Raw genomic sequence first — 22,357 nt, forward strand, 5'->3', positions numbered from 1 at the left:
TCATCATCAAGTTATCCGTCCCCTGTCACCCATTCCCAGCTTCTGTCAAACAGAGGCTAGAGACACCATCCCTGCCCATCCTGCCTATGACACTGGCAGATGAGGTGTTAGCTCTTGCAAAAGCTCCCATGTCTTAATTGAACATGGACAAATGCAGAGCTGGAATCAGTTTGGCTCACCTGTGTTAGTATTGTTAGAACAGGTATGAGAATTATAAAAATGTGTTTAGACTTTATTGAATGCCTGTCAGTCGCTGCCTGGGTTAATATCTGACTAGTTGCATCGTGAGCCTCGGTGGCTCTGTAAATCAGCAGAAAGGAGAGAGATTTTACCTATGTGAAGTGCTGATTGTCAATGGAATGCATTACACCCTGCCTGGCAGGAAAGGTCCATCAACACCAGACAGACTATTCCAGGATGTTAAAGAAGGCAAAAGACTGTTGTTGTGCTCTTGACTTCCCATTAGCTGAGTTTGCAGCTCAGAGCACATGGCAGGAAGGGGATTAAAAAACCCCATACAGAAGGAACGGATTATCTGTATGCTGCTTGGACTCTGGGGGGCAAAGTTTCTAGGCATAAGCAAGAGATCCCAAGCTGCTTAGCCTGTGTTAGTCCTAAAGGATACGTAGAGCTTCCTTATTATAGAAGCTTCTATTACCTTTTGAAATTTAAGACTAACTCCTCTGCATCTATGATTACCTGCTTTAACTCTGTAAACAACTCTTGTTTCCTTCTAAATAAATCATAATACAGGTTATTACAGGACTGGCTACAAGTGTTGTCTTTGTTGTGAGATCTAAGACTCAATTGACCTAAGTAAGTGCCTGGTCCTTTGGGACTGGCAGTAACCTGAAGATTGCTGTGATTCAAGGTGAAAGGCAGTGGTTCTCAACCAGGGGACTGGGGAACCCTGGTGGGCCACGAGAAGGTTTAAGCGGAGCTGCCAAGGAAGGCCAGCATTAGACTTGTCGAGGCCCAGGGCAGAAAGCTGAAGTCCCAGTGCATGGGGCTGAAGTCTGGGGGCACTGAGCCCTACCACCTGGGGCTGAAGCCAAAGCCTAAGCAATGTATGGGGCATGGGGCCCCAGGCAGTTGCCCTGCTTGCTGTCCCCTACTGCCAGCTCTGACTTTTATATGCAGAAAACCAGTTACTGTGGCCCACTTGGGCTGTGGAGTTTTTATAGCATGTTGTGGGGGGTGGAGGGGGGGCTCAGAAAGAAAAAGGGTGAGAACCCCTGGTGTAAGGGACCATATGTCACAAAGGTGAGCTCACCTGCATGGTGAGATCTATGGGATGACCCAAGGGGCCTGTCTGTGATTCCATGCTAATGCTGTTACAGTGTATGAAGCGTTTATACTTCATATTTGGTTGGTGAAATCTACATATCGATCTCACAACCAATTTGGGGTTTGTGCCCTGCCTCTTACCAGTCTGCCTGAGACTGGTGCTCATGCTCTCGAGTCACTGAAGACAACGTTACAGAGACTTACGGGCGCAACGCCACCAGCAGCAATTGGCAGCCATGCAGAGCAGGCTTCACAGTGGCACCGTGTGGGCCAAATGGTCCATGGACTCCACCAAGCCCCAGTTCTCCTCCAGTGCACATCAGCATCCCGGCAACCTTCAAGGAGGGTCAAGGCTGCCATTCCCTCAGTGATGATGGATCTCCAGCATAGCATCACCCACACCTCGTGACCCGCCTTATCTCCTGAGACAGAGGTGAGTGACAGAGGGTGCACAACTAATCCTGGGGGGGTAGGGAAACGGATAACAAAACACATTTTCTGGGGGTCACCCCTCAGAAAGTGATGGTGACAGGCATTGTGGGGGTAGTAAAGGGGGAGAGGAGGGAGTGGGAGCAGGAGGATCCAGTACCCTCAAAGGCAATGCTGCCAGTGGGTCACCCCACCACCTCAGGCATGGGGCTGATAGGGGGTCATTTCCTGGGCCTGAGTGCTAGTGAAAGGCTATATAAACCCCACGCTGGCACAGAAGCGGTTAAACTGCTGCTTTAGTCTGGACTGGCCCACCCCCTCCACACGTGCAAACCAGGCCAGGACTGGATCAGGAGTTAACAGAAGAGGCCTACTCTCCTCAGAGGGGGGCAACCCTGGAAAGGGAACAGTCTGTGGAGCATCTCCAGCCCAAAAGAGAGGGCTGACAGCATTCGGGGCTCTGACCTTCACTGAGGGAGGGTGGGGATCTCCAGAGCTCAAAGGGGAAGCGGGCTGAAACTTGTGCTGGAGACCCAGTAAACTCTGAAGGCGACTGAGACGCTCCCAGGCCCCCCCAGAAGTAAGAAAGGCCCATATGCTGATGGGATCTGTCCACAGTTTCCCCCCCCGCCAACACACACTTTCTTTTCTTTCATTCCTTTATTTACCCTTGTTTGCCGACAGTCGGCTCTTTTGCTGTTTCACCTGGTACCCAAGAAAGGGAGAAAGTGCCCCGAGATCTCAGCCAGAGGGTGGAGCCCTGATGCACTAGAAGGACATGCCCCTGTAGCATCCCGGGGCAGGGATCATTTGGACTCACAGAGGTCCACCCCAGAAGGCCTGAGGCCCAGCACTTTGGCACCAGTTTGATGGGCTGGATGGCCTCTCACTGCGGGCTGCCAGAAGTTTGGCACATGGAGAAGATACGGGGTGTCCGCAGCATCCCAGACTGCACACCGAGAAGGGAAATGGGAGAGGGGATCAGGGCCACTGCAGTGAACTCAGCCCCTGTCCTGAAGGCCATTGGCAGAAAGTTGTCCCCTCCCTGGCCTACTGGGGTCACACAGTGACACAGAGATCCCTTGGCAAAGGGTCTCTTGGTCTTTGCCAGCAGCTCTCACCTGAGACCTGACAAACCCATCACAGCAAACATCTCTTGGAGGGTATTTATCCATAGGGGAGAGCATGTGAGGCTGTAACAAAGTGGGTGCTGCATGTGAGTCTTACTGTCCTATACTAATCCTGTGTGTACCTCAGTTTCCCAGTGAACTGCACCAATACTCTGGTGGTGAGAATTGGGTACTTGATTTTTGCTGAGGCCCTAGGGGCAGGTGAAGCTTCCCAGCTGCCTGCACTTATGTAACCTGAGACCCAGGAGAGGGGTGTGACTAGGTGACATATTTTGCCCGGGAAGCAAGACAGAGTCGGAGAAGGAGCAACGGGGGGTGTCGGGGGTTGGGTCGCTGGAAGTCCGCGTGGGGGGACTGGAAGAGGGGGAGTCTAGGGTGTCTGTCCCAGGACTTCCAAGCTGGACTTGGCTGAAAGTCAGATTTCTGTGATAGCAAGCTCTGTTCTACGCTGTGTTCCTGTCACCTAATAAACCTTCTGGTTTACCGTCTGGCTGAGAGTCATGTCTGACTGTGGAGTTGTGCTGCAGGACTCTCTCTAGCTTCCCCAGAAGCCCCGTCCAGGCGGACTCGCTGCAGGAAGCGCATGGTGTGGAAGGGGATGCTAAACATTCCGAGGTCAGACCCAGGAAGGTCAAAGCTGCGTAAGCGTCTGCCCTGGAGACAGTACAATCAGAGAGAGGTGGCTCCCCAGAGTCCTAACTGGCTTCATACAGAGTAGTTCCAGAGCATTGACCCGGTGACTCCATGACAGAGGCATCTACAAAAAGCTCATAACTGATGAAGACTCATAATGACAGAGATCAACGAATGGGGCGTATGTAAGGAACAAAGCATTTATACTGAAAATCTACTTTATGGACTTGGAATGGAAATCAATCACTGACAGGTAATGGGCCCCAGCATTGGCCCATCCACCCAAGATGGAGTCATAGAATCATAGAATATCAGGGTTGGAAGGGACCCCTGAAGGTCATCTAGTCCAACCCCCTGCTCGAAGCAGGACCAATTCCCAGTTAAATCATCCCAGCCAGGGCTTTGTCAAGCCTGACCTTAAAAACTTCCAAGGAAGGAGATTCCACCACCTCCCTAGGCAACGCATTCCAGTGTTTCACCACCCTCATAGTGAAAAAGTTTTTCCTAATATCCAATCTAAACCTCCCCCACTGCAACTTGAGGCCATTACTCCTCGTTCTGTCATCTGCTACCATTGAGAACAGTCTAGAGCCATCCTCTTTGGAACCCCCTTTCAGGTAGTTGAAAGCAGCTATCAAATCCCCCCTCATTCTTCTCTTCTGCAGGCTAAACAATCCCAGCTCCCTCAGCCTCTCCTCATAAGTCATGTGTTCTAGACCCCTAATAATTTTTGTTGCCCTTCGCTGGACTCTCTCCAATTTATCCACATCCTTCTTGTAGTGTGGGGCCCAAAACTGGACACAGTACTCCAGATGAGGCCTCACCAATGTCAAATAGAGGGGGACGATCACGTCCCTCGATCTGCTCGCTATGCCCCTACTTATACATCCCAAAATGCCATTGGCCTTCTTGGCAACAAGGGCACACTGCTGACTCATATCCAGCTTCTCGTCCACTGTCACCCCTAGGTCCTTTTCCGCAGAACTGCTGCCTAGCCATTCGGTCCCTAGTCTGTAGTGGTGCATTGGATTCTTCCGTCCTAAGTGCAGGACCCTGCACTTATCCTTATTGAACCTCATCAGATTTCTTTTGGCCCAATCCTCCAATTTGTCTAGGTCCTTCTGTATCCTATCCCTCCCCTCCAGCGTATCTACCACTCCTCCCAGTTTAGTATCGTCCGCAAATTTGCTGAGAGTGCAATCCACACCATCCTCCAGATCATTTATGAAGATATTGAACAAAACCGGCCCCAGGACCGACCCCTGGGGCACTCCACTTGACACCGGCTGCCAACTAGACATGGAGCCATTGATCACTACCCGTTGAGCCCGACAATCTAGCCAGCTTTCTACCCACCCTATAGTGCATTCATCCAGCCCATACTTCCTTAACTTGCTGACAAGAATACTGTGGGAGACCGTGTCAAAAGCTTTGCTAAAGTCAAGAAACAATACATCCACTGCTTTCCCTTCATCCACAGAACCAGTAATCTCATGATAAAAGGCGATTAGATTAGTCAGGCATGACCTTCCCTTGGTGAATCCATGCTGGGTGTTCCTGATCACTTTCCTCTCATGCAAGTACTTCAGGATTGATTCTTTGAGGACCTGCTCCATGATTTTTCCAGGGACTGAGGTGAGGCTGACTGGCCTGTAGTTCCCAGGATCCTCCTTCTTCCCTTTTTTAAAGATTGGCACTACATTAGCCTTTTTCCAGTCATCCGGGACTTCCCCGGTTCGCCACGAGTTTTCAAAGATAATGGCCAATGGCTCTGCAATCACAGCCGCCAATTCCTTCAGCACTCTCGGATGCAACTCGTCCAGCCCCATGGACTTGTGCACGTCCAGCTTTTCTAAATAGCCATCACCAATGTTCCCTCTAATTTTTTCCATCCATGTGCGGAATGAATTTTGTTATGTGCTCCACCAATATTGAGGTAATGTGTGGATGTGAGCCACCAGTACAAACAAAAATCCTAGATATAAAATATATTTTTAAACAGTTCATAGGTATGGAAGAAGAAGAAAGAATATTAAAACAAGGGATAATTATCAAGGTGCACTGCTTAAGATGTGTATTTAATATGAAATCAAATAAAAAGAAAATTGACACTACCCTTGGAGTACATGTATCCTTTCTAACAACTCAAGATAGTAAACACACCAAAATGTGGCCTACTGAAAACAGCTATAGAAATAAAACACAGTCTTGGGCATTAAGCAAAAGTATTAAAAATATGCACCAGAGGCCCAATTTAATAACCTCCTCCTATCATAGACCACTAAATCTTCAGGGAAAGCTGCTCTCAAAAAATGAAGCATCTGCCAAAACACTAGCATGCTACCCACTTTTGCAGTTCCCCAAACTATCCCTCTTGCATGCATATTATCTGCGCACACAGCCCAGCTTTAAGATGCTAAACAAATCTATGAGCCAACTAGAAATAGTCATGGTCTCATTGCAAATATTAATACAATATTGTCTGATACTGGAAAGGAGAGCAGAAGGTATTCACTCAGGCTTATACCATTTCTATGGGATGTCAATTCTTAATTGGATGAATACTGCACACACATAGAACAGGAAAAAGTAGTAATAAAGCAACACAGACAACAAACAAAACCACAAACAAACAAGTGACAACACTGAAAATATGAAGGGAAGTAAAACATCAACTGGCGGGTTATGGGCATTTTAAATGAGTGCAACAGAGCCCTGTAGAAACAGGCAAAGTTCTCCTGTTTTCACATTGTGTGTGTGTCACCAACTCAAAAACTGAAGAGTAAAAGCCCTGAAGCACACTGAAGCAGGGATCTGTCTGCAAACTCCAAAGCCATGTGTCAAAGAGCTTGCAATAAGGTCTTCATCCTACAAAACTCCTAACACCACACCTAGTGCTTGCTACTTCTGAGTCAATGGGAGTACTCTGATGATCCAGAACTATACCAGATAGCAAAGATCTGGCCTTAATGGTTTCCAATACCTCTCCCCAAACAAATTCTAAAACTTAATGGAAATCTCTTGTCTGGAATCCAACTCTAATTGAAAGGCCAAACAAATAAACAGCATCCATGGTCAAGTTCTTCCAGTTTTAACTATTTACCATGTATTGATTAGGAACATAGGATTTTTTTTAAAAAATCATTAAGACCACAGTTTTCAGATACCTACAACACTCCAAAAGAATTATGTTGTTAAAAGAATCCTTGTCTTTCTTACCTTAAGCCATTAATACCCATGTAAACTTTGTTTAAAATGTAACCATACCAATGTCATGAGCTAGGCCTAGCCACATTTGCTCCAGTATTCATTCACTAAAGCCCCAATCCTGCAAACGCCTATGCATGGATGCCCTCCAGAGGCATAACTGTTTGCAGGATAGAGGTGTTTCGATGTTGCTTGTAATTATTAGAATTGGGAGCACTGGCTGTTGGGAGTCTGAAAGGACAGGAAAGAGGAAGGAGGGGGGAGGAGTTGAGAGGCTGGGAGAAAGCTACAGAGGGTGCAGCAGCAGCTTGGTAAAGAGGTTTCCACTTTGAAAATAAAGTCCTGTTGAAGCTTGTTAGTACCCTGCCTGGTTGATACAACATTTTGGCAATGAGGATGATCTTTTGCCTCTGAACCCACCTGCACCCTTTCTGCAAAGCCCAGGTGAGCCTCCAATTGCTTTTACTACCTGGATCCATATGTTTGAGACTTATTTGCTTGCAATCAGTTCTACAGAGATTTCTGAAGTAAGAACAGGTTTCAGAGTAACAGCCGTGTTAGTCTGTATTCGCAAAAAGAAAAGGAGTACTTGTGGCACCTTAGAGACTAACCAATTTATTTGAGCATAAGCTTTCGTGAGCTACAGCTCACTTCATCGGATACATACTGTGGAAAGTGTAGAAGATCTTTTTATACACACAAAGCATGAAAAAATACCTCCCCCCACCCCACTCTCCTGCTGGTAATAGCTTATCTAAAGTGATCACTCTCCTTACAATGTGTATGATAATTAAGTTGGGCCATTTCCAGCACAAATCCAGGTTTTCTCCCCCACCCCCACACACAAACCCACTCTCCTGCTGGTAATAGCAAGAGACTGTTGAATTGCAATTCATTTGCAAATTGGATACGATTAACTTAGGCTTGAATAGAGACTGGGAGTGGCTAAGTCATTATGCAAGGTAACCTATTTCCGCTTGTTTTTTCCTACCCCTCCCCCTCAGACGTTCTTGTTAAACCCTGGATTTGTGCTGAAAATGGCCCACCTTGATTATCATACACATTGTAAGGAGAATGATCACTTTAGATAAGCTATTACTAGCAGGAGAGTGGGGTGGGGGGAGGTATTTTTTCATGCTTTGTGTGTATAAAAAGATCTTTTACACTTTCCACAGTATGCATTCGATGAAGTGAGCTGTAGCTCACGAAAGCTTATGCTAAAATAAATTGGTTAGTCTCTAAGGTGCCACAAGTACTCCTTTTCTGATTGTAATTTGTGACTTTGGGAATATGGCAGATAAGATGATTAGAGACCAGCTCATTGAGAAAACAACCATGCTTGATGTAAGAGAACGCTTACTTCTAGAACCATAACTTACACTAGAAAAAGCGATAACCATTGCTACTCAGATTGAGTCAGCCATAAGCTGAAGCCAAAATAATGAGCATGGATGCAGGAGGCAAAGTCCAGGCTGTGACTCCTTTGCAGAAAAGACAGGTTTCAGAGTAACAGCCGTGTTAGTCTGTATTCGCAAAAAGAAAAGGAGTACTTGTGGCACCTTAGAGACTAACCAATTTATTTGAGCATGAGCTTTCGTGAGCTACAGCTCACTTCATCAGATGCATACCGTGGAAACTGCAGCAGACTTTATATATACACAGAGAATATGAAACAATACCTCCTCCCACCCCACTGTCCTGCTGGTAATAGCTTATCTAAAGTAATCATCAGGTTAGGCCATTTCCAGTACAAATCCAGGTTTTCTCACCCTCCACCCCCACCCCACCCCACCCCCCCACAAATTCACTCTCCTGCTGGTGATAGCCCATCCAAAGTGACAACTCTTTACACAATGTGCATGATAATGAAGTTAGGCCATTTCCTGCACAAATCCAGGTTCTCTCACTCCCTCACCCCCCTCCAAAAACCCACCCCCATACACACACACAGACTCATTCTCCTGCTGGTAATAGCTCATCCAAACTGACCACTCTCCAAGTTTAAATCCAAGTTAAACCAGAACATCTGGGGGGTGGGGGTGGGGGTAGGAAAAACTCTTAAGAAATGTAACTATAACTGTTAGAAATTAGAAAAACCATTAACCACAAAGGAAACACCTGTCAATAACAGGAAAAGCTTGTTTTTGCTAAACTCCAAGTAAGGCAAAGCTACTGGTAAAGCTTGCACTATATGCCAAATAAGGAAAATGCTGTTGAAGGAAGTGGGTTTGATAAATTGTGGTTTTCAGCAATATAAGCGCCTGTATTTTCTGTTTACGCCAGAGCAGCTCCGGCTGACTCTCCCTGTATGCGCATGCTTCAATAAAGGTACCTCAGGTTTGTTCTGATCCAAGCACAATGCATAGTTAATTTTGCACCACACTTACCTGGTCGATACAACAAGGATCAGTATCTAAGAGAAAGTAAATAGCATGAAAGCAGCTTCTTAAAGCCACACCAATCAAAATAAAATCACAGATCTATTTCTTTTAACCTTGGATTGCTGTCATTTACCCATCAGATCACTACGACAGAAAGATCAAAGTGTTTTTTCAGTTTGTTCACTGTATGGACTTGACAGCAGTTTAGAGCCTGATCCTGCGCTTATTAAGACCTCACTGCAACCTAATCTGCAGTCCGCACTCTTTAAAAATACTTATATAACTTCCTCAGAACTCTAGGAAGAGGACAGATTATTAACACGTATCTACAAAAGCAGCCTAAATGCTTTACAATAAAAACCAACAACAGCAACAAGTCAGATTCTGCATTAAGATCTGCTAAGGCAGGATCCCTCAGCCCTCTTTACCTCTCTGCTCTGGATCTGTCTCCCTCCAGTCAAACTAAATCTTAGCCCAGTCTTTCTAACATCTCTGGTAGATGTCCACCAGCTGTCAACTGAAACACAACATGGCCCAAAGCAAGCTCTTCATCTTTCCCTGCTAATACTAGGTGGAAAATATTTTGGTCTAGAACTGCAGAGGATTCACTGTTTTGTGTTTGCTCCATAATTCTAACAGGGGAAAATAGCGGGGGTGCCACATTATTCCTTCCCCATCAGATTATTCCTGGCATATTTCAGATCTTGTAATTATATCAACAATACGTTGGTAATTAATACCAGCTCCTCACCCCAACTTCATAGTTACCTCAACAACAAGAAAAGGTAAGATGTGCTTGGACTGACCTTGCTCTGATGCATTAATCAGACAATGGAGTATCCCCAGCACCCCACTTTCCATGTAGCCACATCCCCCGCATGCCCCAAAATGCCAGTAACCCACCCAAAATCTTGGCACCCCACCCCCTGTGCAACCTGCTCCCACCAGCCCCTCCACCCCCCGACCCGTGCAGCCTGCTCCCCCAGACCAGCCTGGGGCTGGGAGAGTCCTGTCTCTCCAAGACAGCTGCAGCTCAGCTGGGGCAGCTGAGAGAGTCTGACTCTCTCCTCTCCCTGCCACTGCAGCCTGGCTGGAAGTCGGGACGCCCCAAACTCCCCACCCCCACATCACCTCACCCACCCCCTATTCCCCCCCATCAACTCACCATCTTCCACATCCTCTCCAGGGTTCAGGAGGCACCTAATTAGTGGACCCACATCTGCACAGCTCCACTAATTAGGTAAGCAGCCCTTCACACCCACATGTGCGGCCGCCCAGGTGCGCACCTTAGAGGAAACTATGGTCGTCACTCTTCACTAGTCAGCTGGCAAGGTAACGCAACGCTCAAGTGACCAGCCTTGCTCCCTCCCAAACTATCAATGGAAAACTATTGGGGCACCACCAAACACCTGAAACCGGAGGGGGTAAGGGAAGACGGTGAAGTTGAAGGTAACACAAATTTAAACGTCTGAAATGCAAAATATGAATAGTTTAAAGGTACATGTTACACGTGTATGCAGTGGAGGGACAGGCTACAGAGGTGCAGCAGCAGCAGGAAATAAAGTCCTGTTGAAGCTTGTTAGTACCTTGTGTGGAGGAAAAATTCAGTGGACCCAAGTAGGATTAAACAAACTTTGGTCAAGCTAACTCTGTATATGAAGCATAAGAGGAGAGTGAGGAAAATTCCATTGAGGGGCAACTGCAAACAGCACAGCTTAAGAAATGTAACCATAACCGCTAGAAGTTAGAAAAAACCATTAACCGCAAAGGAAACACCTGTCAATAACAGGAAAAGCTTGTTTTTGCTAAACTCCAAGTAAGGCAAAGCTACTGGTAAAGCTTGCACTATATGCCAAATAAGGAAAATGCTGTTGAAGGAAGTGGGTTTGACAAATTGTGGTTTTCAGCAATATAAGCTCCTGTATTTTCTGTTTACGCCAGAGGAAAGGGAGGCCAAGCTGGAACTGGTGGTAGGAGGAGGAGGTGGAGAAGGAGAGACACATTTGAAACCATGGGTTTCAGAGTAGCAGGTGTGTTAGTCTGTATTCGCAAAAAGAAAAGGAGTACTTGTGGCACCTTAGAGACTAACCAATTTATTTGAGCATAAGCTTTCGTGAGCTACAGCTCACTTCATCGGATGCATCCGATGAAGTGAGCCGTAGCTCATGAAAGCTTATGCTCAAATAAATTGGTTAGTCTCTAAGGTGCCACAAGTACTCCTTTTATTTGAAACCATGACCATTATTCCCATTCTACTGTAACAAAAAGTACAGGAGAGGGGAGCTGCACTTCAGAATCACCCAGCACCTATGTGGAGAGAGCACTGGACGGAGACTATTCCTGGCTCTGCCACAGGCCTGCTGGGTGACCTTGGGTAAGTCGTACTTCTCTGGGCATCTGATTGCAACTGCCTATAGGGCTGCTAACTCCTCCAGCCAACACTGCTCTGCGCAAAAAGCTAGGAAATACATTTACAAAAACTTTATGAAAGCAGCAAGGGGAGACTGCAGCCAGCCCCCAATGGTCTTTCCCCATCCTGGGATGTGCGTTATGGAGAAGTTTGTGTGTGGTGGGTGCACGGGCTGGGTCCCCAGACAGCTAGACCCATCTGCAGACTGGAAAGGCAGGGCAACTCTAGCACAGCATTGGGGGAGGGGAGGGGCAGGGGTAGCAGTTCTGGAGCTGGGCCTCTGCCCCCTCTAGGTCTCATGGCAGATGGCTCTGGCAGCATCAAGTGGGTCCATCACTGCAGGGGAAGGTTGGGGTAGTGTCCGAGATCAGGGTGATGATTGTGTGGGGCTCCCATGCCCAGGAATGGGGGATGGAATTCACCTCCCCACCACCCTGCAGAGCCAAGCAACTAGGGATTTATCCAGTGAAGTGAATTTCACTCTGGGTGACTTTGAGCCAGCCACTGAAAGATCCATGGGCCTTAGGTTCCACACTGGCCACAGGAGTTTACTAGTACTCCCCTCCCCAGATTGCCGGGGATAATTATTGGGTTTTGGGAATTAGAAGATGAAATTTCATTACGAACAATATTTGTTTATTATTAAATCCCCAGACACCCACCAATCCCCGTCCTTCTTCCAATGAGCTATAAATATCTTAGGGTATCTCTACACTACAAAATTAGGTCAATCTTATAGAAGTTCATTTTTAGAAACTGATTTTATACAGTCGATTGCGTATGTCCACACTAAGTGCAGAGTCGGCGGAGTGTGTCCACAGTACCATGGCTAGCGTCAACTTTCGGAGCGTTGCACTGTGGGTAGCTATCCCATAGTTCCCGCAGTCTCCACTGCCCATTGGAATTCTGGGTTGAGCTCCCATTGCCTAACGGGCAAAAACATTTTCGCAGGTGGTTTTGGGTATATGTCATCAGTCGCCCCTCCATCCATGAAAGCAAAGGCAGACAATTGTTTCACGCCTTTTTTCCGTGCAGACACCATACTGCTGTCAGCAGATGGTGCAGTAGGACTTGCTAACCGTCGTCATCATCCACCGCTTCCACTGCAACTCTGCTCTGCTCCTCGTCTCAATAGCGAATTTCTCCATGTTGTCTGTCTTGTGCTCCTGGGTACTTGTGTTCTTCCTCTGGAAACGTACGCGGTGCTAACCGTCGTCCTCCACCGCTTCTGCTGCAATTCTGCTCTCCTGGTGCCATGAATCCATCTCGCATGTCCTCCCATCTTTCTGGATAAAAAAAAAAAAATCTACTCTCGTGGCATCCGTCATCAACCACCGCTTCCACTGCAACTCTGCTCTCCTGCATATGCCATACCACAGCAAGCATGGAGCCCGCTCAGCTCACTGCTGCTGTGAGCATTGCAAACACCTCACGCGTTATCCTGCAGTATGTGCAGAACCTGCAAAAGCAGGCGAGGAGGTGATGACAGTGCGATCACATTAGCGATGAGGACATGGACACAGACTACTCTCAAAGCACGGGCCCTGGCAATTTGGATATCATGGTGGTAATGGGGCAGGTTCATGCAGTGGAATGTCGATTCTGGGCTCAGGAAACAAGCACAGACTGGTGGGACCGCATAGTGTTGCGGGTCTGGAATGATTTCCAGTGGCTGCAAAACTTTTGCATGTGTAAGGGCACTTTCATGGAACTTTATGACTTGCTTTCCTCTGCCCTGAAGAGCAAGAATACCAAGATGAGAGCAGCCCTCACAGTTCATAAGGGAGTGGCGATAGCCCTCTGGAAGCTTGCAATGCCAGACAGCTACAGGTCAGTCGGGAATCAATTTGTAGTAGGTAAATCAAGTAGCCAGTGCAATCACTGAGCTGCTGCTATCAAGGGTAGTGACTCTGGGAAATATGCAAGTCATAGCGGATGGCTTTGCTGCAATGGGGTTCCCTAACTGTGGTGGGGCGATAGAACGCATATCCCTATCTTGGGACCGGAGCACCTTGGCAGCCAGTACGTAAATCGCAAGGGGTACTTTTCAATGGTGCTGCAAGCACTGGTGGATCACAAGGGACGTTTCACCGACATCAACGTGGGATGGCTGGGAAAGGTGCATGACGCTCGCATCTTCAGGAACTCTGGTCTGTTTGAACAGCTGCAAGAAGGAACTTACTTCCCAGACCAGAATATTACCGTTGGGGATGTTGAAATGCCTATAGTTATCCTTGGGGACCCAGCCTACCCCTTAATGCCATGGCTCATGAAGCCATACACAGGCAGCCTGGACAGTAGTCAGGAGCTGTTCAACTATAGGCTCAGCAAGTGCAGAATAGTGGTAGAATGTGCATTTCGATGTTTAAAAGCACGCTGGCGCAGGTTACTGACTGGGTTAGACCTCAGCGAAACCAATATTCCCATTGTTATTGCTGCTTGCTGTGTGCTCCACAATATCTGTGAGTAAGGGGGAGATGTTTATGGCGGGGTGGGAGGTTGAGCCAAATCTCCTGGTGGCCGATTACGCACAGCCAAACACCAGGGTCATTAGAAGAGCACAGCTGGGCTCCCTGCACATCAGAGAAGCTTTGAAAACCAGTTTCATGACTGGCCAGGCTACGGTATGACAGTTCTGTTTGTTTCTCCTTGATGACAACTTTGATGATTTCTTTGTTCACTCTACTTCCCTGTAAGCCAACCGACCTCTCCCCTTCAATCATCGCTTTCAGAGGCAATAAAGTCATTATTGTTTCAAAATCATGCATTCTTTATTAATTCATCACACAAATAGGGGGAAAACTCACAAGGTAGCCTGGGAGGGGTAGGTGAGGAGGGAAGCACCGAGTGGGGTGGTGGATGAGGGGAGGAGGGAAAGACAAGGCCACACTACAGTTCAAAACTTATTGAATGCCAGCCTTCTGTTGCTTGGGCAATCCTCTGGGGTGGAGTGGCTAGGTGCCCGTAGCCTCCCCCGCCGCGTTCTCGGGCACCTGAGTGAGGAGGCTATGGAACTTAAGGAGGGCAGATGGTTATACAGGGGCTGCAACGGCGGTCTGTGCTCCTGCTGCCTTTCCTGCAGCAGGTCCACCAGACGCCTGAGCATGTCAGTTTGCTCCTCCATTAGACTCAGCATTGCATCCTCCCTCCTCTCATCACACTCATTTAACTCTTTCCTGGTCTCTGCCACCACGCATTCTGCAGAGCGCTTTCAGTGTGGGAGGACTGCATGAGCTCTGAGAACATTTCATCGCAAATGGTTTTTTTCGCCTTCTAATCTGTACTAGCCTCGGGGATGGAGATGATAGGGGGAGCATAGAAACATTTGTAGCTGCGGGAGGAAAAAAAGGGAGAGTAGTATTTAAAAAGATACATTTTAGAGAACAAAGAGAAGACTATTTCACACTGAATCAAGTGATTCACATTACATAGCACATATGCTTTTGGTACAAGGTCGCATTTTGCCTCTTATATTGAGTGCCTGCCGGTTTGGTGTGAGACATCACACATGTTCGGCTGGGCAACAGAATTCGGCTCGCAGGCAGCCATTGTAAGGCAAAGGGTTTCGGCTTCTTCAACCTTCATAACATGTGGGAATGGTTTCAAACAGCAGCGCCCTCCTTTCCCATAGCAAGAAAAGGCCATTGGGTTGGCCATTTAAAAGGAGGGGCTGCGGTTTTAGGGTGAATGTGTAGCACAACTTCCCCCCCCCCAATTCTCTGGGATGACTGCTTCACACACACCCCCGCCCCCCACCGCATGGCTAGTATTAGGGAAGATCCCCGTCAGCCAAACGTGAACAGCTCAGCATGAACGGGCCTCCCCCCACAGCTAACAGCAGGGATGATTTCTTTCCAGCCGAAGGCAAACAGTCCAGCAGGAACGGGCACCTCTGAATATCCCCTTAAACAAATTTCCCGTATTTGAACCAGGTGACCATGAATGATATCACTCTCCTGAGGCTAACACAAAGAGATAAAGAACGGATGTTGCTTGTATGCCACCAAAGCCCGGGCCCATTCGCTGCAATGCTTTGTTCTGCAATGATTCCAGACTACTTGCTACTGGCTTGGTGTGTCCTACCATGAAGGACGGAATAAGGCTGCCCTCCCCAGAAACCATCTGCAAAGGCTTTTAGAGTACCTCCAGGAGAGCTTCACGGAGATGTCCCTGGAGGATTTCCGCTCTATCCTCAGAAACGTTAACAGACTTTTCCAGTAGCTATACTGGCTGCGAATGCATTCCAAGTCTTCAGGGCAAATTAATCATTAAACATGCTTGCTTTTAAACCCTGTATTATATTTACAAAGGTACACTCACCAGAGGTGCCTTCTCTGGCTTCATGGTCTGGAAGCCCGCATTGGGAGGGTATTGGCTTCAGGGTGATGAACAGTTCCTGGCTGCCGGGGAGAAGGGATTCTCCGTTTTCCTGCTGTGCACTATCCTCAACCTCCTCCTCCTCATCCACAAAATCCTCATCCCTATTGCATGAGACTCCCCCTTCCAGGTGTCCACGGGCAGTTGTAGGGGCACTCCCTAGAACTGCATGCAGCTCATCATAGAAGCTGCATGTATGGGGCTCTGACCCGGAGTGACCTTTGCCTCCTTTGTTTTTTTGGTAAGCTTGCCTCAGCTCCTTAACTTTCATGTGACACTGCTATGTGTCCCTGTTGTAGAATCTGTCCATCATACCCTTGGAGTTTTTGGCAAATATTTTGGTATTTCGTCTTTTGGAATGGAGTTCTGCCTGCACTGATTCTTCTGCCCATACAGCGATCAGATCCAGTACCTCCTGTTCGGTCCATGTTGCAACTCTTTTGCGATTATGGGACTGCGTGGTCACCTGTGCTGATCAGCTCGTCATGCTGGCCAAACAGGAAAAGAAATTCAAAAGTTCCCGGGGCTTTTCCTGTCTACCTGGCAAGTGCATCTGAGTTGAGTGCTGTCCGGTACCGTCACAGTGGAGCACTCTGGGATAGCTCCTGGAGGCCAATACCGTTGAACTGCGTCCACACTACCCCAAATTCAACCAAGTGAGGTCGATTTTAGCGCTACTACCCTTGCCAGGGAGGGGTACAGAATTCGATTTTAAGAGCCCTTTAAGTCGACAAAACTGGCTTGGTCGTGTGGACGGGTGCAGGGTTAAATTGACCTAACACTGCTAAATTTGACCTAAACTCGTAGTGTAGACAAGGGCTAAGGGATTCAGTTACTGATCCCACAGTGAGTTTCTGCCCCTCCCCACTTTCTATAGCAGCACTTTTACGAACAGGCCATGGAAACATGTAAATACTTTGAACCAAATTCCAGAAGCTGCTGAGCATGCACAAGTTAAAATGAAACCAAGATTCTGTCTCCAAGGTCCTGGCCCCCAGTGCAAAATAATAGACACTCCCCAGAAATCTGAAATGGCCACTTCATAACTGACAGAATGGTATTTATCTATTCACTTCTGGGAATTACCAATAAAAGATATCACCAGTGAAGGTGATATCTCATGTTTTTACAAATCAGTATAATGTAATCTGGAACTTTATACAAATGCCTTATTTGTAGCCGTATGGCGATTGCCTGTGTAGTAAGATGAGGCCCTGAAACACAAACCATGAGGCCCTGAAACACAAATCCTTGTATCAGGTGCCCAGTATGAGGCCTAAGGCCTGAACTAAAGTAATGGTAAAGACTTTGCTAACATAAAGCAAAGTTAAGCTGTGAGCCAGAGGCAGGCCTTGCTCACAGAAACTGGCAAGGAAAGGGCTTCTGTTGCAAAAATATACATACCTAAAAGGTACTGGACCCTAGAGATACCAGAACTCTCCAATACTTGCACATTCCACATACATAACAAGGAACAGGCTGACCCATCCTACAAACAGGGGCAAAAGGGTAATATGATGGATAGGAGTTGTTCTGTTCGAACCAACATGTACAAGGTGAGAGGTGGCACTTTGCTACATAGAGGGGTTGTACCTTGTTACGTAGAGGGGTTGCACCTCAATACATCAGGAGCGCTGTGTAACTTGTTTGTACCTGTGTATAAGAATGCATTCCTGGGACGGTGTCTTTGCCCAGCCTAGGGGGCAGTGGAGTGTTCCGCCACTGACTGAGCTCTGTCCATTGTCAGGAAGCACATATTCATAGTACATCCTGTAGAGTCTGCTGGAAACTATTACTGTGCTTCATTTGACAATAAACCTGGCCGGGAACCTTCATACCTTATTGGAGTCTGTGGTCATTGGGGATTCTCTTGGTGTCTGCTGTGCCAGCAATCTGCAGAGCTGGGGGAGCACAGAGAGGGAACATATGCAAGCAATCGACTGTTATCAACATTGGATAGAGCAGAGCACTACACTGGTGACGTCTGACAACAGCCTGGTGTCACTACAGGGCAGAATTAAAGTTGGGTGCCTTAGCTGTGAATTTCCATCCCCTAGCATATTGTGATTGCTGTTAAGTGGGTTTGGCAAAACTCATTTTGTCTATTTCTTTTATTAATTTCAATAGATGAAATCAATATTCATTTTTAAGCCCTTTTTTCAATGTTTACAATTTCTGTGTTCAGAGCTGTGGGAAATTATGGGGATGGTCAGACAACAATTATTTAATTACAGTAAATGTTGAGATTCAAAAAGCCAAATCTTTATAACTGTTCAAACACAAATTGTCAATGTCACATGCAAAATATACAGTGCAAATAATCTTAAATCAAACTCTTTCTCCAGAAGCATTTCTGTATATTACCTATATAAATTTTTAAATTTTTAAATATATAAATTTTTCATCTGTGTGTGTACAGTGAAATCAACAATTTACTCATAAAAATCAAATGCTTTCAAGCATACTTTTAAGTAATGAAGTACCTGAATTCTTTCACTTCCTAGACTGTAATGCTTGCTTTGAGGATAATTACACCCTCCCTGTGATGTATTTGACTCTCAGTACTATAACCCCATCGTAACGTAGCTCCTGTCAGGGAGCTCTGCTGAGGCCAGTGGCATTATGATCAGAAGGTGACACTCTGACCCACAAGCAGAGACACATGGGGGAGGGTGGAGGATGAGGTAATATGGAGGTTACCAGATTTGAAAATGGCCCTACAGAGTATAAGGAACAAACTCCCTCTTAGCCTCTCCTCTCTCCCATCTCCCAGAGTCAGTAACTGATAAATCGTTCCCTGAAATCTAAATAGCCCCAGTATGAGAGACAGTGATTAATGCAGATGCCTTAGGGGCTGCTCTACCCTTCCTGCTTCTCCACGTGGACACCAATGATACTGCCAAGAATGACCTTGAGCAGATCACTGCGGACTACGTGGCTCTGGGAAGAAGGATAAAGGAGTTTGAGGCGCAAGTGGTGTTCTCGTCCATCCTCCCCGTGGAACGAAAAGGCCTGGGTAGAGACCGTCGAATCATGGAAGTCAATGAATGGCTATGCAGGTGGTGTCGGAAAGAAGGCTTTGGATTCTTTGACCATGGGATGGTGTTCCAAGAAGGAGGAGTGCTAGGCAGAGACGGGCTCCACCTAACGAAGAGAGGGAAGAGCATCTTCGCAAGCAGGCTGGCTAACCTAGTGAGGAGGACTTTAAACTAGGTTCACCGGGGGAAAGAGACCAAAGCCCTGAGGTAAGTGGGGAAGTGGGATACCGGGAGGAAGCACAAGCAGGAGCGCGTGAGAGGGCAGGGGTCCTGCCTCATACTGAGAAAGAGGGGTGATCAGCAGGTTATCTCAAGTGCTTATACACAAATGCAAGAAGCCTGGGAAACAAGCAGGGAGAACTGGAGGTCCTGGCAAAGCAAGGAATTATGATGTGATTGGAATAAGAGACTTGGTGGGATAACTTACATGACTGGAGTACTCTCATGGATGGATTCAAGCTGTTCAGGAAGAACAGGCAGGGCAGAAAAGGTGAGGGAGTTGCATTGTATGTAAGAGAGCAGTATGACTGCTCAGAGCTCAAGTATGAAACTGCAGAAAAACCTGAGAGTCTCTGGATTAAGTTCAGAAGTGTGAGCAACAAGGGTGATGTCATGGCGGGAGTCTGCTATAGACCACCAGACCAGAGGGATGAGGTGGACGAGGCTTTCTTCTGGCAACTCTCAGAAGTTACTAGATCGCACGCCCTGGTTCTCATGGGAGACTTCAATCACCCTGATATCTGCTGGGAGAGCAATACAGCGGTGCACAAACAATCCAGGAAGTTTTTGGAAAATGTAGGGGAAAATTTCCTGGTGCAAGTGCTGGAGGAACCAAATAGGGGCAGAGCTCTTCTTGACCTGCTGCTCACAAACCAGGAAGAATTAGTAGGGGAAGCAAAAGTGGATGGGAACCTGGGAGGCAGTGACCATGAGATGGTTGAGTTCAGGATCCTGACACAAGGAAGAAAGGAAAGCAGCAGAATACGGACCCTGGACTTCAGAAAAGCAGACTTTGACTCCCTCCGGGAACTGATGGGCAGGATCCCCTGGGAGAATAACATGAGGGGGAAAGGAGTCCAGGAGAGCTGGCTGTATTTTAAAGAATCCTTATTGAGGTTACACGTACAAACCATCCCGATGTGTAGAAAGAATAGAAATATGGCAGGCGACCAGCTTGGCTTAACAGTGAAATCCTTGCTTATCTTAAATACAAAAAAGAAGCTTACAAGAAGTGGAAGATTGGACAAATGACCAGGGAAGAGTATAAAAATATTGCTCGGGCCTGCAGGAGTGAAATCAGGAAGGCCAAATCACACCTGGAGTTGCAGCTAGCAAGAGTACCAAGAAGGGTTTCTTCAGGTATGTTAGCAACAAGAAGAAAGTCAAGGAAAGTGTGGACCCCCTTAATGAATGAGGGAGACAACCTAGTGACAGAGGATGTGGAAAAAGCTAATGTACTCAATACTTTTTTTGCCTCTGTCTTCACGAACAAGGTCAACTCCCAGACTACTGCACTGGGCAGCACAGCATGGGGAGGAGGTGACCAGCCCTCTGTGAAGAAAGAAGTGGTTCGGGACTATTTAGGAAAGCTGGACATGCACAAGTCCATGGGGCCGGATGAGTTGCATCCGAGAGTGTTAAAGGAGTTGGCGGACGTGATTGCAGAGCCACTGGCCATTATCTTTGAAAATTCATGGTGATCAGGGGAAGTCCCAGACGACTGGAAAAAGGCTAATGTAGTGCCCATCTTTAAAAAAGGGAAGGAGGAGGATCCGGGGAACTACAGGCCAGTCAGCCTCACCTCAGTCCCTGAAAAAATCATGGAGCAGGTCCTCAAGGAATCAATTCTGAAGCACTCAGTGGAGAGGAAAGTGATCAGGAACAGTCAGCATGGATTCACCAAGGGCAAGTCATGCCCGACTAACCTAATTGCCTTCTATGACAAGATAACTGGTTCTGTGGATGAAGGGAAAGCAGTGGACATGTTGTTCCTTGATTTTAGCAAAGCTTTTGACACGGTCTCCCACAGTATTCTTGCCAGCAAGTTAAAGAAGTATGGGCTGGATGAATGGACTATAAGGTGGATAGAAAGCTGGCTAGATTGTCGGGCTCAATGGGTAGCGATCAATGGCTCCATGTCTAGTTGGCAGCCGGTATCAAGTGGAGTGCCCCAGGGGTCGGTCCTGGGGCCGGTTTTGTTCAATACCTTCATTAATGATCTGGAGGATGGCGTGGATTGCACCCTCAGCAAGTTTGCAGATGACACTAAACTGGGACGAGAGGTAGATACGCTGGAAGGTAGGGATAGGATACAGAGGGACCTAGACAAATTGGAGAATTGGGCCAAAAGAAATCTGAGGAGGTTCAACAAGGACAAGTGCAGAGTCTTGCACTCAGGACGGAAGAATCCAGTGCACCGCTACAGACTAGGGACCGAATGGCTCGGCAGCAGTTCTGCAGAAAAGGACCTAGGGGTTACAGTGGACGAGAAGCTGGATATGAGTCAACAGTGTGCCCTTGTTGCCAAGAAGGCCAATGGCATTTTGGGATGTATAAGTAGGGGCATTGCCAGCAGATTGAGGGACGTGATCGTTCACCTCTATTCGACACTGGTGAGGCCTCATCTGGAGTACTGTGTCCAGTTTTGGGCCCCACACTACAAGAAGGATGTGGAAAAATTGGAAAGAGTCCAGCGAAGGGCAACAAAAATGATTAGGGGACTGGAACACATGACTTATGAGGAGAGGCTGAGGGAACTGTGGATGTTTAGTCTGCGGAAGAGAAGAATGAGGGGGGATTTGATAGCTGCTTCCAACTACCTGAAAGGGGGTTCCAAAGAGGATGGCTCTAGACTGTTCTCAGTGGTAGCAGATGACAGAACAAGGAGTAATGGTCTCAAGTTGTGGTGGGGGAGATTTAGGTTGGATATTTGGAAAAAGTTTTCCACTGCGAGGTTGGTGAAACACTGGAATGCGTTACCTAGGGAGGTGGTGGAATCTCCTTCCTTAGAAGTTTTTAAGGTCAGGCTTGACAAAGCCCTGGCTGGGATGATTTAATTGGGGATCGGTCCTGCTTTGAGCAGGGGGTTGGACTAGATGACCTCCTGAGGTCCCTTCCAATCCTGATATTCTATGATTCTATGCAGCGCCAACCCCCTGCCTGGACGAGGGGGATGAAGAACTGCAGTAGAAACAGGTTGAGCTGGTAGAGGGCACATCTGATGTGGGACTGAGAGCTGAGTTGTCCAAGAGGCCAGAACTCATGCGGGTTCAGACAAGAAGTCAACAGGACTGGGTAGAGGCACTTCTGTGTATTTCCCCTTGTTTACCATCCTGCGATGCATTTAATTTAGTAACTTTTCCTTCACATTTAAACACATTTGAGCTAAGCCATGTTGATGCATTTCCACTTACAGTGTAAAGTTTTAATCAGGTGCTTAATCAGATGCTTATGCAACACAAATCA

At 47.2% G+C, this 22,357-nt stretch overlaps 2 protein-coding genes across 6 annotated transcripts in view; one reads left to right on the top strand and one right to left on the bottom strand.

Annotated features, from left to right (window-relative positions):
- The window catches only part of LOC144258247 (uncharacterized), a 336,945-nt gene that overhangs the window by 127,506 nt on the left and 187,082 nt on the right, over positions 1–22,357 (top strand). Inside the window, exon 7 of the mRNA XM_077806662.1 lies at positions 8,409–8,418. Within this exon, the coding sequence (XP_077662788.1) occupies positions 8,409–8,418 (10 nt within the window). The remainder of the gene's footprint in view (positions 1–8,408; positions 8,419–22,357) is intronic.
- LOC144258296 (uncharacterized) overlaps positions 1–22,357 on the bottom strand; it is a 46,046-nt gene that overhangs the window by 16,812 nt on the left and 6,877 nt on the right. For 2 of the 5 annotated variants that reach the window (XM_077806769.1, XM_077806768.1), the window contains one exon: positions 15,798–17,755. The exons of 1 other annotated variant lie outside the window; for it this stretch is intronic. In XM_077806769.1, coding sequence (XP_077662895.1) covers positions 15,798–16,125 — 328 coding nt within the window. In that variant the 5' untranslated portion in view covers positions 16,126–17,755. Of the gene's footprint in view, positions 1–1,491; positions 3,198–15,797; positions 18,210–22,357 lie in introns of those variants that run through there. 2 more of the 5 variants (XM_077806767.1, XM_077806770.1) reach the window with 2 other exon arrangements.

Source organism: Eretmochelys imbricata, chromosome 28 (assembly GCF_965152235.1).
Source record: "Eretmochelys imbricata isolate rEreImb1 chromosome 28, rEreImb1.hap1, whole genome shotgun sequence".
Classification (NCBI taxonomy): domain Eukaryota; kingdom Metazoa; phylum Chordata; order Testudines; family Cheloniidae; genus Eretmochelys; species Eretmochelys imbricata.